This window comes from Vespula vulgaris, chromosome 3 (genome assembly GCF_905475345.1).
Source record: "Vespula vulgaris chromosome 3, iyVesVulg1.1, whole genome shotgun sequence".
Lineage (NCBI taxonomy): Eukaryota > Metazoa > Arthropoda > Insecta > Hymenoptera > Vespidae > Vespula > Vespula vulgaris.
In genome coordinates this window covers 8,770,857-8,788,540 of record NC_066588.1, presented here as the reverse complement: position 1 = coordinate 8,788,540, position 17,684 = coordinate 8,770,857, and the positions used below count along the sequence as shown (strand labels likewise).

The window sequence follows — 17,684 nt, the reverse complement described above, 5'->3', positions numbered from 1 at the left end:
ACTTTCAGTATCTACTTTCCGCAACAGTGCTTCTTAACGGCGAGAAAGATTATAGGTCGTAAGTTGAAAAAAATTTCAAACGGATTCTTTATTTGTAGGAATGTTACTATTGGAATGACTAGAATCAAAAAGTAGAGCATTCTGGAATATTTAGTACCGATTTTTATTAAATTTTTCTAGAGTTTAGTGATACTTAAAATAAAAAATTTTAGAGATATCAAGCTGTAATAATAGTATATAGAATATTTTTGATTATCTTCCTTATCTATGCTACATATCTGAAATATGAAATTTTTTGTGTGGAATAAGAAAAAAAAACACAGTATTAATGATTATGAATCCGATAATTCATTGTTAAACTTTGATTCGAATGAACAGCAATCTATATTATTTGCTCGACATCGACTTTATATCTCATCGTTTTATTTCTCATTTGAATATAATCATATCTAAGAATTTCATTTGATTTATTTCGCAGAGAAACAAGACAAGTGTATTAAGTTTAATAGATTCAAATCTCTATTTGCGAAATAACCTTGACTTTATCATAGTAATATATATTAACAATATATATTATATTATGTATAATTCAGTTAATATAGATTAAAAGGAGAATTAAAATTTTTTACAAAGTTCTTTTTTTTTGTTTAATATCTCCAGTCATTTTTAATAATGTCACTTGCTTTTTCGCCGATCATGATAACTGGTGCATTAGTATTTCCATTAACAATGGTAGGCATTATAGAGGCATCAGCGACTCGTAAACCTTTTACACCGTATACTCTTAATTTTGGATCCACGACAGCTGTTGGATCGTTTCTTGGTCCCATTTTACACGTACCCACTGGATGATACACGGTGAAGGTAAATTGTCGTATGGCGCATTCCCAATATTCGTTCGTGGCGAAAGGAAATCTTTGACAACCCGGTAGTTTAATAGAATATGGTCTCGAATTAAATCTTCGAAAGGCACTTGTGTTTGAAACAGCCATAGCAATTTGTATACCGTCTATTAGGATGTCTACATCTTCTTTATGTGCGAAATAATTCGGAATAATATCAGGATGAATCAGAGGATTCCTGCTCTTTAGGCGAATCCATCCGGAACTTTTGGGTTTCAATAAATGTGGTAATATCGTCCAACTATCAGTATTTTTCAATGGTTTAAACACCGTATTGTAAACGCTATCTCTTAATCCGATAAACTTGCTTACTGATTCACCATCGGAATTGATGGAACTTGGAAGAAAGTGAAACTGAATGTCCGGATAAACGCCAGAAGGATCAGCGTATTTAGAATTGATGAAGGCCAAGGCTTCGATTCCTGGAGTAGTCAAGGGCCCTTTGTTGTTTATTGTATAATTCAGTAATATTGGTAGTATCTGTAGACGATTCCTTTTTAAAATAATTGGTTCGTCAACCGTAAAGCTTAATCCACCAATATACCCGAAGATTAGATAGTACCGTTATACCGAGTTCCTCAAGTTGTTCTTTCAGTCCTATGCCTGAGAGCAAAGGTGGTTTAGCAAATAGCAGATTAACAATTGCGGTAAATTGATCGCTCCAGCTGACAGAATGATCTCTCTTCTTACTCTAACTGTTTGTTTTAAACCATCGCTTAGGAACTCCATTCCTGTGGCTTCTTTGTCGGTATTGAAGAGCACTTTCCATACTTGAGCGTTCAAAGCTATATGCAAATTCTTTCTCTTTTTCACTAGCCGCAAGAAAGCTTCCACGATCTTTAACGACTTCCTTTGTAGATCGTACTTTGTATGATTATGAAGTCAGTCTGACTTTCACAAATGATATCATGATTTTCATAATATAGTTCTTATTCAGCTTGCAAAAAGGCGATCGATAATGGCGACCTTCACGGTGGTTCCTATATCGTTAAATAACCTCCCATTAAGGTGATTTCTACGAATAAGGGTTCCTGTTATTCCCAGACTTAAGAAAGTAAGGAGAAACTTTCTCGTAACTCCAATTAGTGTTATCCAACCTTGCACGTTTGTCGTAATTTAATCTAAAATAAAATTACTTGGAATTATTGATATCGAACAATGTATGATAACACAAGAAGTTATTGTAACGAGCTTTCTCGCATCTTACGTTCGTCATAGCATTTTAGTACACGTGCTAGATATACATATCATAGATATATACCATTAGATATAAGTTCGTATCTATGTAAGTGCATAACACGTTACGTAGGAAAGAATTACCTGTTGCCTCGCATATATATCATGGTATTCAGGATCTTACTACTATCTAGAACCTTTTCGTGTGGTTGATTATATTTGTTTCCTATCATTGGGATATCGATAATAAGTCGATTTTGTTGACGGTATAGTTTTATATTTTCAATCTAATTCCGATAATTCTTTGAAATTTAAGAGCAGCGGTATTTCTAAAATTATATTCTCATTTTTCCTGGCATCTATTCACAATACGCTTCAGTCGGATACCTCGAATAATCTCGAGGCTATCATCGCCTCAGCACTTCCACCATCCTCAACGATGAATTCTGTATGTAATTTAACTGAGCAATTTATTATCAAAAATGATTTACATTTCATTCATGTTTAGAAAAAAAGATGATTAGAATAGTCGACATAATAATTTACCTCGCGAGTAATTTTCTTTCGGAAGAGATTTAGAATTCATCTTTTTGTATCTGCATAACGATAGTCGGATTGGCACAAGTGGATTTCAAGCTGATATCGTTAAAATTAAAGAAATCAAGCTTATTCACATTTTCTAAGTTTATTTATGTTAATTTTTAAAACACACTATCGTCGTATCTTATCTATAATTTTTCGAAGAAGATTATTTATGTAGCATCACTGTTTGTTACATCCAGTATTTTACATTTTATCAAAATTTTGCATCTTTAAAATTCTTCGGTTTAAATTTTGTTGATGTTGTAACAAAGAATTTATTTAAACTTTGTGTATACTGTTTACTTAGATTAGCAAAATGCAGCAACTTGAGTGTAGTGTTTTTTCGATATCGTATATTGAAATAAGAATGATTTCTGGGTCGGTTCTCGATCGCCATGTATTAAATAATAATTTTTGTATATTTAAAAAGAAGTAGTATCTGAATTTCTTTTGTAATTATTGTAATTACATCATTAATATTATTTTGACTAGCTAGAACTTTTCTAGAACGAGACGAGTTCATTGTTCATTGTCAACAAGAATTTTTAGTGTACAAAACAAGTATTTCAATTGGACCGATTGTTGAATAGCGGGAACTTAAAGAACTTGAAGTCACATATCTGATTTTTTATTTTTGAGCATACAAATTTTATTCAGCAGATTTCATTAAAATCATGCGAATTTATAAAAATTCTCGGATATTTTTAATTTTATACGATGTTTAGTTGTGTCGATAAGTAGCTAAGGACCAGTATTATATATAGAAATTGAAGAATGGATTGATTTTTTAATTAATCCTAATTTTAGAATAATTCTTTTGTTTAGAAGTAGAAAGCATTAATAAAAGTTGTTTTGCTTATTTTGCCGTTTATGCACGCATTATTTTTTTTTTTCTTTTAAAGTACTACAAATTCTTTTCTAAGTTTTAAGTTTAGACTTCGTATTTTTATTAGTATGTTTATATTGCTGCGTTAAAAACTGTCATTGTTATCTTTATTTTCTGCTAAAAAAGAAAATAAATTTTATAAAATGTAAAGAAAAGAATGTTTTCTTTATGACGGAGAATGAAAATTGCCTTGAATTTATCGCAATATTTTTCTCTCGAGATTCATGATAAAAACAACTCGCATATTTTATTTTCATATTGATAAACACGATTTTAATTATGAAGCATAATATTATCTTTTTATATTAGCAAATAAAGTTATCTTATATCTCTAGACACTTGCATACACATTCAATCTAATGAATTTTCTTTTTTTTTTTTTTTTTCATAAAAACTATGGTAGATAATGCGGTTTGATTTTATTTTAATTTATTAAGTTATTTACCATTTCCAAAGAAGATATGTTTATTTTCTTATTTTTGCTTCTTTATAATAGAACAGATGACACTGAAAATAGTCATTTTTTCGTACCTCTTAATGGAGAAAAAAATTATAGATCATAGGTCGAGAAAAATTTTAAACAGATTTTTTATTAGTAGGAATGTTGCTATTAGAATGACTAGAATCAAAAATTGATGTTTTCTGCAAAGTTTAGTATCGATTTTCAATCGAAATTTTTTTACAATTTTCTGATTATTAAAATAAGACATTTTCAAAATAAAAGACTTTTGCATCAAGATGTAATAGTAATATATCACGTATTTTTGATAGCGTCCAAAATTTATTTGGACATGTATTGAATTAATAAAAGAACTTTCAAAAATGGAAATTTCAAGTGTTGAAACTGTACGATCAAATCGATTGAAAAATTGTATGTTTTCCTTTGAAGAAGAAGTGAGAAAGAGAAACTGAGTTATGAAGGGTTGTTTACGAATCGTAAATACTGTAAAATAGTATGATAATGAGGTACTTATAATGTACATTTCATGGAGTATAACCAATAAGTATAGTAGAAGATGAGACAAAAAAACTTAAAAAAAATTAACATCGAAGACCCAGACATAGTAAAATTACATAATCAATAAAATGGTATTACCTCATCGTGTTCCGTCTATTAAATTTGATAATCATAAATGTTTGGCTTTTATATAAGAAGTGATTGTCTATTATATAATGTTTGAAGCAAACGTCGATTCCATCTAGCCATCTAGGTTTTAAAACACAAATTGCTTTTTATTTAAGTCAAGGACGAAAAGAAGGTATAGTGAAAGAACATTTTATGTTATATTCAGTAAAAGAAAGATTAGAAAGAAAGGAAATTGGGTTATAAATGGTTCAAGTGAGACATTATCAATCCACGAATGTCACTCTTTTTACATTAAATTGTTTTCAATGTTCGTAAATAGCAATGGAATTTACAACACAATATTATTTATTATTATGTAAATGCATAATTACTTTGCTTAAGAAAATAAAATGATTTAATGAATCGTTTGATTAAATACATTTTATTTGTATAAAATATCGTTTTAAAGATAGAAAAAGAAATAGGAAACGTAAACCTTAAAAAACTTTCTATCTATTCTCGTAGTTCATTCTCGTAGTCATTTTATGCGCCGTAATAATAATGATATATATTTTACTTTCGTTCGATGAACTGTAATAATTGCTTAATGTTCATCGAAAGAAGCTGCAATAGTCTTATTGCTTCTTTTTTGTCTATAAAACCAATCTTTTTTTATGAGATCTGAACCCTTTTCACCTATCATTATCACAGGTGCATTAATATTGCCATTAGTGATCGTGGGCATGATCGAAGCATCGATCACTCGAAGTCCTTCTACTCCATATACTTTTAAAGAGGGATCTACGACGGCCATTGGGTCGGATCGTGGACCCATTTTCGCAGTACAGCTCAGGTGATAAATAGTCATCGTGAATTGACGAATTACACATTCCCAATACTCGTCTGTGAACATCGGATGATGTTTACAATTTGGATATGGCTTACTGTGAAATCTTGCTCCTAATCTTCTCAAACTACTTGTTTCAGCAAATGCAATTGCTGCTTTGACTCCTTCTCGCAATACTCTCATGTCATCAGGATTCGTCAAATAATTGTGATACATCAACGGATAATCTAGCGGGTTTTTTGACTTTAATTTTATATAACCACGAGATTTAGGTCTGAGGATCATTGGAATAATGTTGAAACTGTTATGATTAATGATATCGCCGTAGACTTCATCATAAAAATCTTCCGTTAGGCAGAAAGCAGTTTCCGCTATATCAGGTGCGTTATTAATCGTGGCAGAGGTAATCATAAATTCTATGTCAGGCCAATCATCGGTTTGATTGGCGTTTTTGGAGGATAGAAAACCTACTAGTTCCAGACCAATGCTCGAAGTTAGAGGGCCTTTTCTGTTAATTATATATTCCAATATAGTTTTTAAGTTCATAAAAGCAGATGTCTTCAAACTGGTATTGTAGTCGACGAGGAAGACTAGACCACCAAATCCTATATGATCTTGAAGGTTCTGTCCTACACCAGGTGAATCCTGGATCACTGGAATACCAAGTTCTTCCAGATGATCCCTAGCACCGATTCCAGATAGCATCAATAATTGAGGAGTGTTTATGGCACCTGCCGAAAGTATAACTTCTTTCTTTGCAAATACGGTCTCGACACGACCATTCCTAATGAATTCTACGCCGTAGGCTTTTTTCGTACTTGGATCTATGAGAACACGCGTAACATGGCTCCATAATGATAAGTGAAAATTCTTTCGAAATTGAATGGGTCGTATAAATGCCTTGGCTGTGCTGCACCTTGTAGCTCTGCGCATTGTATATTGAAAAAATGCAAAACCTGTTTGTTTTTCGCCATTTATATCCCTGATATTATAACCCAGTTCTTTTGCAGCTTGAAGATAAACTGGAGCCAGAGATGTTTTATACGAAGAGTCTTCAACGGTTAGGTAACCACCTGCAAAAACCTGTTTTTTATAAAATTGAATAGTTGATTTAACATCACCGGTAATGTCTTGTTATCTCAAAACATTAATCATATGAATCCTCCGAATTTCATGAATGATTAACATCGTAGCTTACCTGTGCTATGATATTTGGTGTTTCGCGCCAAATATGGGTTTCTTTGATCCTGTGACTTTTTAAAGTATGGGAGTACATCGTCGTATCCCCATCCTGGATTACCAAAGCTTTCCCATTGATCGAAATCACGACGGTTTCCGCGGATATAAAGCATTGTATTAAGTACGCTTGAACCACCTAATACCTAGAATCAATCGAATAAAGTAATAGTATAATAATTTTAAGTAATCTTAGGAGAGTGAGCTGAAAGGTTTTAATAACTTGTGATTGCATTTGTTATTAATACATTAGCGTAATTCTAGGTCATTTCAAACTATATCGCTGAAGATCGACAACGTAGTCCTGCACGAATTAAAAATCTATGTTCATTTAAATAACAGAGCCCGAAGGATTTAGGAATAAATGTTTACGAATCGTACGCGGTGTTCAAGTAGCGATATAATTCTTAGGATTTAACAAGAACCTTTTGTTTGATTAATAATTGAATTAACAGCATATGTATCGCAATATGATTTATAGGCGTTAGAAAATTATACATAATAGGTTTAATGCAAATTCAGTGCTTTCATATATTATCAGTTATTTGCTATTTTTTTTTATTCCGTATGAATGTTACTTTATATTAGCAATTACTTTATATTAGCAATCCGTTTATTTATTTTTTCTTGAAAACGATCTTATCTACGAAAGAATTTGTAAAATTTTCCTCGTCAGTAAAGAATTACTTTCTACTTAATCTGATTGTATCTTTCACTTTTGATTAACACTTTTTTACAATGCAATGTAATCTAACATACCAAAAATAGTAGTTATGAAATAATTGTCATTTTTGTCGATCTCTTTAACTATCTTACGTCAGAGGTAAATCAAAAAGCTCACCTTTCCACGGGGCCAACAACAACGGTTATCTTTCATTGCTTGGCAAGCAGTATTTTGCGCTTGAGTTTTATATTGCCAATTCAATTTAGTGTTCTGTAAGTATATGGAGAAAGCTGGTATATCCGTAATCTCATTTTCATGACCACCCGCTTCTAAAAGAAGTACATTCCATTCTGAATTCTCTGTTAGTCTGTTAGCAACAACGCTACCAGCTGAACCACCACCGATTACTATGAAATCGTATTCCTTTAATAGATTTTTCATGACCGGAGGTTGATTTATGGGATTTATTAGGTAATAATTGAAGTAAATTAAGACAGATATTAAAACTGGTATGATACTTATTTTTTTGGAAGCAATCGTATTCATTTGTATCGCAGTTGTTGGATTTGCCACAAGATTCGCCATCATCGATCTTGACTTTTAATTAGCTAGGTCTTGTTTTTCTTCTTCAATTATAGCAAAACTGAGATGCAGTAATATTTTTTAGCGAAGAATTTTCAATGAAACCATATACATCTTTTAATGGTTAATTATCCTTTGCTTTTTCCAATACGTGTGGTGAAGCTTGAGTAATCTCACAAATAGGATTACTACGGTAATCGATTTTTCTATTGGATTTTTTTGGAATTTATTTTTATCTTGGACTATTTGAAATTATTTTTTATTATTATATATTTTTCAAATATTTGAGATAATATTTTATTTAGTGACGATGTTTTCATTGATTTGTTTCTTTACTATTCGTAGAATACCGTAACGCATTTGTAACAGGCCGATAAAGTAAAATCTGAAACACAGAAATTCGACAAATTATGAACCATTGTGGATATTTATGGTTTTTTCTTCTAAGTAAACTATTTATATCTATACTATTTTTGTTATCTATATCTATATATTGTTTTTGTTTGTTACGCATTTTAAATTTAACGTTATCCGAAACACTTTTTTCCATAATTCTGGATTTTCCGGATTTTAAAAGTTCTCTTTGTTTTCCTAGATTTAAAAAATTCAATGCATTAAATTTTGTATCAAGCATAAACAAAGATATATATCGTTTATTATGATAATATATAACATATATGATTTTGACCTTTTTAATTAAATAAATAAAATATAAATACATTACTCAGATACATTATTCAATAGTTGTTCGGTAATAAAAATATATTGTTTATTATTATTTACAAGTAATTAAATAGAAATAAAAAGTATCATTATCTTTGAAAATGTTGTTTTACCTATTCTGGATGAAAAATAATAACAAAACATATTTGCCTTGTAATCATTAACGGTGGAATAATATATTATATTGTTGCTATTCTATGTTGAATACTGTAACATTTGCAACAAGTTGAAAAATGAAAATTGGAATATCGAAGTTCAAAAACTTATAAAACTTTGTGAATATTCGTAATATTTTCTTCGAAATAAAATATTAGTTTTATTTCGTATGTGTAAGATTTTATTAAAGGAACACAAAACCTATTGGATTTTAAATACCTATTGGATTATAAATTGATTTTTTTCAGTGTATCAACTTTTGTATCAGTGCAAAAACCTTGTTACTATAATGGTGAAAGATAATCATCGTCGAAATGAGTTTCGATTGAATCGATTGGCGAACAGATGATATGAGAGAAGGGTTCGGGATCATTATATGATACTTTACTTTTGAGTTTATGTATCAAAAGTAATGACTTTCATTGACATCTATAAAAGAAAATTCATTCTCTGACATTCTTAGTCTCATGTGACATACAGTTGTGCCGATAAATAAACTAAGGATCAATATCGTACATAAAAATTAAAGAAATGAATGGTATAAGACGAATGAACAGGGTCAATCATTTTTAGTGGGGTAATAGAATGAAGAAATGAATATATGGAAACAAAAAGATATGGAAATAAATTTTTAAAGGTAAAAAAAAAAACAATATTTAATATGACAACAAAGTTATCATATTAAATAAGTTATTCATTAAATAAGTTATCATATTATATAAGTTCATTTATTATATTCTCATTTAATAAGTTATCATATTGAATAAGTTTACTTGTTCTAATTCGAGTAAAATATATATTAATATATTGTATGATTATCATTTGCGAATATAATAGGTCTTAGACGAATTGATATATATATATATATATATATATATATATATATATATATATATATGTATGTATATCGTGGATTAATTTTCTAATTACATCTAGATTAATATTCTTTCATTCATTATAGAAAGCATTAATAAAAGTTGTTCTTTTTTATGTTGTTTGTAGTCACATTTCAAAAATATATTATTCAAATTCGGTGTTGTTTCCAATATGTTTAGGTAGTTCTCTTAAAAACTGTCATTGTTATCTTCGCTTTATGCTGAGGACCACCGTTTTGTTAGAAGACTTGCTGGAATTGTCTTAATACAGAACATCATAATATTTAGTCATTGTGAAATTTTATGTTTTAATATAAATGTTTAAATGGCGTACTTTTTATTTTCCAATGTTATCTAGTTATTCACGCTATTACACTTTTTTTAGTCGATGATATTCACTTTATCTTGATCGTTCTAAGAACAATTAGTAACGCAGATCATAGTAAATCACCGTAATAGATATATTAACAAACTATTAGTCATTATTATTTCTAAGTAGATAATAGATATTGATCTAAGTATCATAAATGCTTCAATTTCTTTGCAAAGAAAATAATAATGGTTGTTAATAAAAATATCAACCGTTACACTTTTATTATATTTCTTATCGACAATAAAATGCTGTATTTTATTATGCTTTTAATAATGACGTACTTCTAAATTAACCTATTTCAAAACTACTTTGAAAATTTTTTATAAATTTCTTTGAAAATCTCTTGGAGATTTTACTTTGGAGATGACAATTTGATATCAAGGAAGTTATCCATACGAGATTATATTGGAAATCTTATGAAATGAAAATCTCTAGTGTCCTTGATCTTAACTCTTTTTCTGTTTATATTGAAAAAATTGAAAAAGGAAGATAATTTGAGTGATATAACAGTAATGCATGTTACAAGATTATGCAATAGCGAATTTATACAAATTGCTTTAGAACTATCACAATATTTCTTTTTTAAATTCATAATGAAAGAACGTTCTAAGAAATATGCATTTTAAATTAGTTAATATTATAAAAATAGATACATAAAATAAATTTTTTTCATCTTATTATTATATAAGAAAAAGATCTCTTAAAAAGACGTAAATCTCTGTAATATTAAATTAGTTTTAGCAAAGATTTATGATATATGACAGTATTGTCCTTTTCATTACGAATGCTTACGTCGGAGAAAATTTGTTTCGAAAAAGAAAAAAAAAACGCCTTTAGCGATTTTTATTCTTCGCGTCGTTTTTTCTTGTTCTTCAGGATGGAATACACTAAAAACATAAAAGCAATATTTCATTTTTTTCAATAACGTTTTATAACATTTTTCTTACTATTTTCCCTTACTGCATGTGAATGCGTTCGAGTGTGAAAATATCATAGATACCTATTACGCTTTTTAATTGCTCGAAATAGTAGTATGCTGCTAATCTTTATATTATTTTTACATAGGTAATGCAATAGTTAATAGATGTTACATATAGAAAGTTTATTTTGTAGATAGTGAAGTAAAATTTCATGAAAAGATTTTTATTCTAATCATTAACATTTTAACATCGCACATTTCGGTCAGAAACTCTCGATAATTAATTCGGCTCTTCTCTGTTATAGTATTAACTCATTTTTTACTCATTATCAGATAATCTTTCATTCGAAATTTTCTGACTTTTGTGTAGATGTGTTTTTTTATAAATGCTTTTTTATAAATTTTTTATTTCATAACTCTACTGAACGTAAATACCGGATATAGGTCTTCGCTCAACAGTTCTAAAATTAATTAATCAATTAGTAGTATAGTACTGTTACAGAGAGTAAAAAAGTCGATTAATCTTGCCGGTTGGTAAATCTTGCCGACAAATGTTGTCGATATGCTCTTAGGTATTATGAAACTATTCATAACACCATGCGGTTTTTCAATCTCATATCCATTTTTATCTATATTTTTCAAATCTTCATTGAATTTTTTTGCCAAAGTCTAACGTAACACTTTATTATTATTGTAAAGCAACGCTTCATAAATAAAGAGTTTGTTTACAATGATTTGTAGTATCGGTATTTTAAGGGAGACTACTTATTGTTTTACAATTACTTTTACTCGATAAATTACGATTATTTCTTGTAATTATGATCTCTCCAATAATTTTAATAGTTCATGCAACAGATGTTAACAAATTCTCTTAGAACTTTTCTAACTCATTGTTGCACTGTCGAATTTGATTATCCTCGATATTCTAATGCCATGTGGTATTTTTCTTTAACTCCTGTTCCGATTAGATAGAATAACCAGGACGAAAGAATTACTGACGAAAAAAGCGTGCCAAGTTAGACACATGCACAAGACTCTATCAGTTCGTGTGACGAAGGAGTTGAGAATAAGCAACTTTTATTAAACGAGCTCTGATACTACTCACCTGTTAAGTTATACAACTTGCATATCAATGCAACATGTTATTGCCAAGTTGATTTCCACAACTCGTAAGGATTACACCGAGATGCAACGATAGGACAGCTTTCTGTTTGCTGAATGACTCTCTTATGATATATCGATACTAGCGATGCAGAACACTGTTAGAGAGAAAAAGATAAGAAATGCAAATATTGACAATGAAGTGTTAAATTGCGCATCCGACACAGTGATTATAAAGAAAGAAACATTATAATGATAATTTAGAATGAATCAAGTTGACTTGAGATACTCTAGAATGATTGAACGTGAATATTTCGATGATTAATTTGACACTTTTTAGAATGGATTAGAGAACGCAATGATCAGTTCCACAGACCGGTTTAGACTCATGAGTCCTGAGTTTGGACTCTATTTATGGGGAAGAAGAGATGGGCTTGGCCTTTTTTGTGGATGTCGTTTTTCGACATCGGATGTTAAAGATATATGTTTTGATCATGAATGAACGATTCAGTGTGTAAAGAATTCTAATTCATCAATATGAAGGTTATATTGGAGATTGTGATTATCTAGAAAAGTGAAAGTAAATCAATTCTCTGATTTAAAATTGTATGCGAAAATAAGGCTGATAAATTAAGATACAAGTATGATTATAGTACATAATTATAGCATAGATAGTTCTGTTGTGATCGTTTTAATATATTGCTGCTTATCATTAGATGTTATTGTTATCTTTCTTCTTCGAGAATTTCTTATTTTCCTTTGCATTCTATCTTTCTTATATATTTATACACTCCCTGATTATGCATCGGAATGAGTCATTCTCAACGTGTGATGCTACACGCTTGTCAAGCCTGGAACGCAGTATAATGTTGTGCTGTAGATCTATCTATTATTTTTTACGCACGTCAGCTGATTTTGAGTGCAGTATAATCTAATACTTTATGTGTCACTCTATTTTCGTGTCTGCTAATTTTAGATGCAGTATAGATTTCAAGGTGTCATTCTGCATGTGCATTTCCTAATTATGGATGCAGTATTGTCTGACGTTTCACGTGTCACTCTGTTGATCTTAATATGACAGTCAATTCACTAAGTTCAATAATAATTCGTTAAATTCGACAAATTATTTGCCAGAAGTTCGGCCGTCTATTTATTTCTTCCTTGTGTACAGGAGGAAATTTATACTGTTTTGTATGTAAAGGTTTCTCGTCAGTTGTAATGATCTGATTTACTAACAACTTTGTACTGCAGATAAAAATAATCCGAGCTTATTGACAATAATTTTCTTATACTTTATTTTCCTTCCTAATTTAGATGTCCAAGGAGTAACAACGATTTTATTTTTACAGTTCTATCCTTATTTTTTATTTTATCAGATTGAGATCCTTCCTCAATATGTTTTTTCAGACTACGGACTATGGAAACAGATTTCACAGATGTTATTTGTTGCTGAGTTTCGGTTATAGAAATTCCGGATTTAAGATCAGTAGACACTAGGCTGTTCAGATTTCGGATTTCGGATATAGAAATCTCAAATTTATAATTGGTGCAGAGTAAAGGCGAAGGATGAACAATATCGTAATCTGAATTAGTGGTACTTATTGTTTTAAAATATGCTCGCTCTTGTTTATCCCTTGTGTATATTACTAATAATAATCGAGTCTTAGAATATAACCTTCTTCTATCTCGAGATTTTCTATCTTACATTGAAAAGTGGTATGTTAGGACGTAAGGACGTAAACTTATTGCCGATTAATAAAAGGAATTTCCCGTCCAGAATTTCCCGTCGAGTTCTTCCTTTGTTTAATTTATGCTTGCACTGACTCTCTTCAGAAATTCACTATCCAGAATTTCATTTTGTTCTATCGGAAATATTAAATGCACTATATGAAAAGGTATAAATCTACCAGAAATATTAACAATAATAGAATCATTGATATATACATGACTATTTGTAATTTCATTATTTTTTATGGTTTCTTCACCATCGATTATCTCTTTTGACTTTATAACATTTGATTTTACTAAATTTAATTCTGAACCAGTACCAGCCATAAGAGTAACAAATTTACTAAAGTTTCATGCATTCGTGATTATAGAGACTTGTGATTTCATCATCGATTTATAATGACTTATAGTGACGTATCGGGGTTTGTCTAGAGTAGGATGAGTTATCTTGAGACGAATTATCCGCTCGCTTATGGCGTCTCTCGAATCTCTTTTTTTTTGCTTATGGCGATTATAATATTTTCTTTTCCAACATTCGAATTTTGTATGAGCTACCTTTTTACAATAATGTCAAATTGTTTCCCATTTTGAACTAGTAGAAGTCTCTGATCTATTCTGTTAGAGTTTGAATTAGGATCGGATCCTCGAGATGAATTGTCTATTCACGAAGATCTCCTATCTTCTTGTGGCAGTATGGCCGCGATACTTGAATATGAGACTCTCTATCGTTCTTTCGAACATTGCGCAGAAACGTGCCCTAATTTAATGTGCCCACAAGTATTACACGTCAAGCTATTCGTTGTTATATCACGTATTGCTACGGCATTTCCTTGTGTGAGTGTTTTGGCTCTTTCAATATCGCGTTCTGCTTTATAACCTATACGAATAAATGCAGACGATGCGGACGCAAGATAGTAATAGTCTTCTAACTTCAAGGGAAGTCTGAGTTCTGATGGTAAGCTGTTTTTGAAATACTCGAGAACTTCTGCTTCAATCCTTTGTCGTTCTATTGCTGATATCTTATCCGATTTTCTAACTTCTTCCTTTATAATGGCCTGTTCCAAGTTTCTTATGCGATCAATATAGTTCAATATGTGTTCATTAGCTTTCTTACATGCATCGCATAAAAGACCTCTATAATAACTAACTGATTTGGATAGTTGGTAGACCGCTTTTAAAAGATCTATCAATTGTTCAACTGTTGTCACATTTTTCTCTTTCATTACCCGATAGATATTCAGAAAATTTTTTTTTAACACGTTGACGTCTCTCCTCAAAGTTACGAGATCGAAATTAGGCTTTAGAAGAACATCGATTTCCTTTTTGATCTAAGTTTCATCTAATACAATACAATCATCTTACAAATTCTTTTCTTCTTCGCGACGAATAAGTGTCTGCTTACGATCATCTAATTTTGCACGTTTTTCAAGCAAATTCTAATTGTTTCAATTGGTCCCTTAGATTCATTACTTCACTCATGCAAAGCTGCATTCTATCCTCTCGCGCTATCACTTTCTTCTCGTATGCTCTAACTTCTTTTGTAAGAAGATTATCAGGAATAGCTGCGTTTCTTGAAGTTATCATTATTGTCTATTTAGAAGGATATCTTATTGATCTCATCGCTGCCACAAAAATTGTATGTTATGTCACGGATTGTGTCTACGTAACTTAATTATTTGTCTCTTTTTGGTCAGTGCAAAATTTTATGCGAGAGTAAGATTAATTAATTGAAAGAAAAGAATGATTCTCAGAACATAATTATGGAAAGGTCCACGGATTGGTAGTTCTGGTGTAATTGTTTTATTATATTATTGTTTATCATTAGAAATTAGCGTTACCTGTCCTAGAGAACTTTTCTTATTCCCTTGCATCAGTAAACTCCTTCCTTGATCGATTGATGTTGAAGTGGTGGTTAAAGGAAAAATACTTTGTTAAGGATGGTTTTCACTACTACATTCAGATAACAATAATTGTATATATAATTAATCAAAACAACTATTACTCTTTTTATATTCACTATATATATTAAAAAAAGAACATAATTCTCTAAATGTTTCCTTTCCGAAATTAACATATTACAATTTAATGATTATGATTATGATTACAAAAATAATATTATCAATGCGTATCTCGTACTATTATTTACACTGATATATGATTAAATAAAATAAAGTAATTATTCTAACAGAATTTGAATACAAAAACTGACACAAAGACTTTAGCAGAATTCAGATACAGAAATTGCGATCTTACTGCATGCGAGTTAATTAATACTTATTAATATACTAACTTTTTTTCTTATATATTTCTGTATTCGCTGGCGACGTATCGGAATGGAATATACCCCAATTGTTTTGCTACACGCACTGCCTTGCACACACGTCTGCGACCTTGAGTGCAGTTCTTATGTTTGTTATATGCGTGTCAGCTGACGCTAGTACAAAACAGCTGATATGATATATGTCTGATGTTCTATATATTATTTTACTGGCCTTAGTATGACAACCAATTCGTTAAGTTCAATAATAATGCACTATATGATTAATAAATTTGTGATTATAATAAATAGTCTGTAATATATAAGGTATTACTAAATTGAACAAAATTAATTATAATGTATTAGTCGGTTATTACAGAATGAAATTTATGCGATTAGAGATGCTAACTTGAATACAATGCATACTATAACTCTTACAATGGTTTCTAAAATTAAATATACAAAATTACACGGCAACGTGATATTCTGAATAAATGTTACGTTGGAGAAGACAGTTTGATACCAAGAAAGTTATTCATACCAGATTACATTGGATTTCTAATGAAATAGAAATCTGCTCTATGTCTTTGATATGAAGCATTTTCGATTGGTATTCTGGAAAGATTGAAAAAGAATGTAAAATAAAATAAATAATAAATGTTACCAGAATATATTTTCATAATAGCGAATTTATACAAATTGCTTTGGAACTACCGCAATATTTTTTTTTTTTAATTCATAATGAAAGAACGTTCTAAGAAATATGCATTTTAAATTAGTTAATATTATAAAAATAGATACATAAAATAAATTTTTTTCATCTTATTATTATATAAGAAAAAGATCTCTTAAAAATACATAAATCTCTGTAATATTAAATTAGTTTTAGCAAAGATTTATGATATATGACAGTATTGTCCTTTTCATTACGAATGCTTACGTCGGAGAAAATTTGTTTCGAAAAAGAAAAAAAAAACGCCTTTAGCGATTTTTATTCTTCGCGTCGTTTTTTCTTGTTCTTCCGGATGGAATACACTAAAAACATAAAAGCAATATTTCATTTTTTTCAATAACGTTTTATAACATTTTTCTTACTATTTTCCCTTACTGCATGTGAATGCGTTCGAGTGTGAAAATATCATAGATACCTATTACGCTTTTTAATTGCTCGAAATAGTAGTATGCTGCTAATCTTTATATTATTTTTACATAGGTAATGCAATAGTTAATAGATGTTACATATAGAAAGTTTATTTTGTAGATAGTGAAGTAAAATTTCATGAAAAGATTTTTATTCTAATCATTAACATTTTAACATCGCACATTTCGGTCAGAAACTCTCGATAATTAATTCGGCTCTTCTCTGTTATAGTATTAACTCATTTTTTACTCATTATCAGATAATCTTTCATTCGAAATTTTCTGACTTTTGTGTAGATGTGTTTTTTTATAAATGCTTTTTTATAAATTTTTTATTTCATAATTCTACTGAACGTAAATACCGGATATAGGTCTTCGCTCAACAGTTCTAAAATTAATTAATCAATTAGTAGTATAGTACTGTTACAGAGAGTAAAAAAGTCGATTAATCTTGCCGGTTGGTAAATCTTG

At 29.9% G+C, this 17,684-nt stretch overlaps 2 protein-coding genes and 1 pseudogene across 4 annotated transcripts in view; 1 reads left to right on the top strand and 2 right to left on the bottom strand.

Annotated features, from left to right (window-relative positions):
• LOC127062351 (flotillin-2) overlaps positions 1 to 17,684 on the top strand; it is a 102,820-nt gene that overhangs the window by 15,328 nt on the left and 69,808 nt on the right. The window contains exon 2 of one of the 2 annotated variants that reach the window (XM_050990369.1): positions 6,470 to 6,524. The exons of the other annotated variant lie outside the window; for it this stretch is intronic. Coding sequence (XP_050846326.1) covers positions 6,494 to 6,524 — 31 coding nt within the window. The 5' untranslated portion in view covers positions 6,470 to 6,493. The remainder of the gene's footprint in view (positions 1 to 6,469; positions 6,525 to 17,684) is intronic. 2 annotated transcript variants of the gene reach the window in all.
• LOC127062163 (glucose dehydrogenase [FAD, quinone]-like) lies at positions 633 to 2,664 on the bottom strand (annotated as a pseudogene).
• On the bottom strand, positions 4,306 to 15,887 carry LOC127062347 (glucose dehydrogenase [FAD, quinone]-like). 2 transcript variants are annotated; one of them, XM_050990361.1, is made up of 5 exons: positions 15,655 to 15,887; positions 12,093 to 12,246; positions 7,537 to 8,326; positions 6,658 to 6,841; positions 4,306 to 6,532 (listed from the first exon to the last, which is right to left on the bottom strand). In XM_050990361.1, the coding sequence occupies exons 3-5, from the start codon at positions 7,945 to 7,947 to the stop codon at positions 5,217 to 5,219; spliced, it is 1,911 nt and encodes a 636-aa protein (XP_050846318.1). In that variant the 5' UTR covers positions 7,948 to 8,326; positions 12,093 to 12,246; positions 15,655 to 15,887; the 3' UTR covers positions 4,306 to 5,216. The 2 variants fall into 2 exon arrangements, with proteins under 2 accessions (XP_050846318.1, XP_050846319.1); XM_050990362.1 differs by lacking the exon at positions 15,655 to 15,887 and adding an exon at positions 12,465 to 12,496.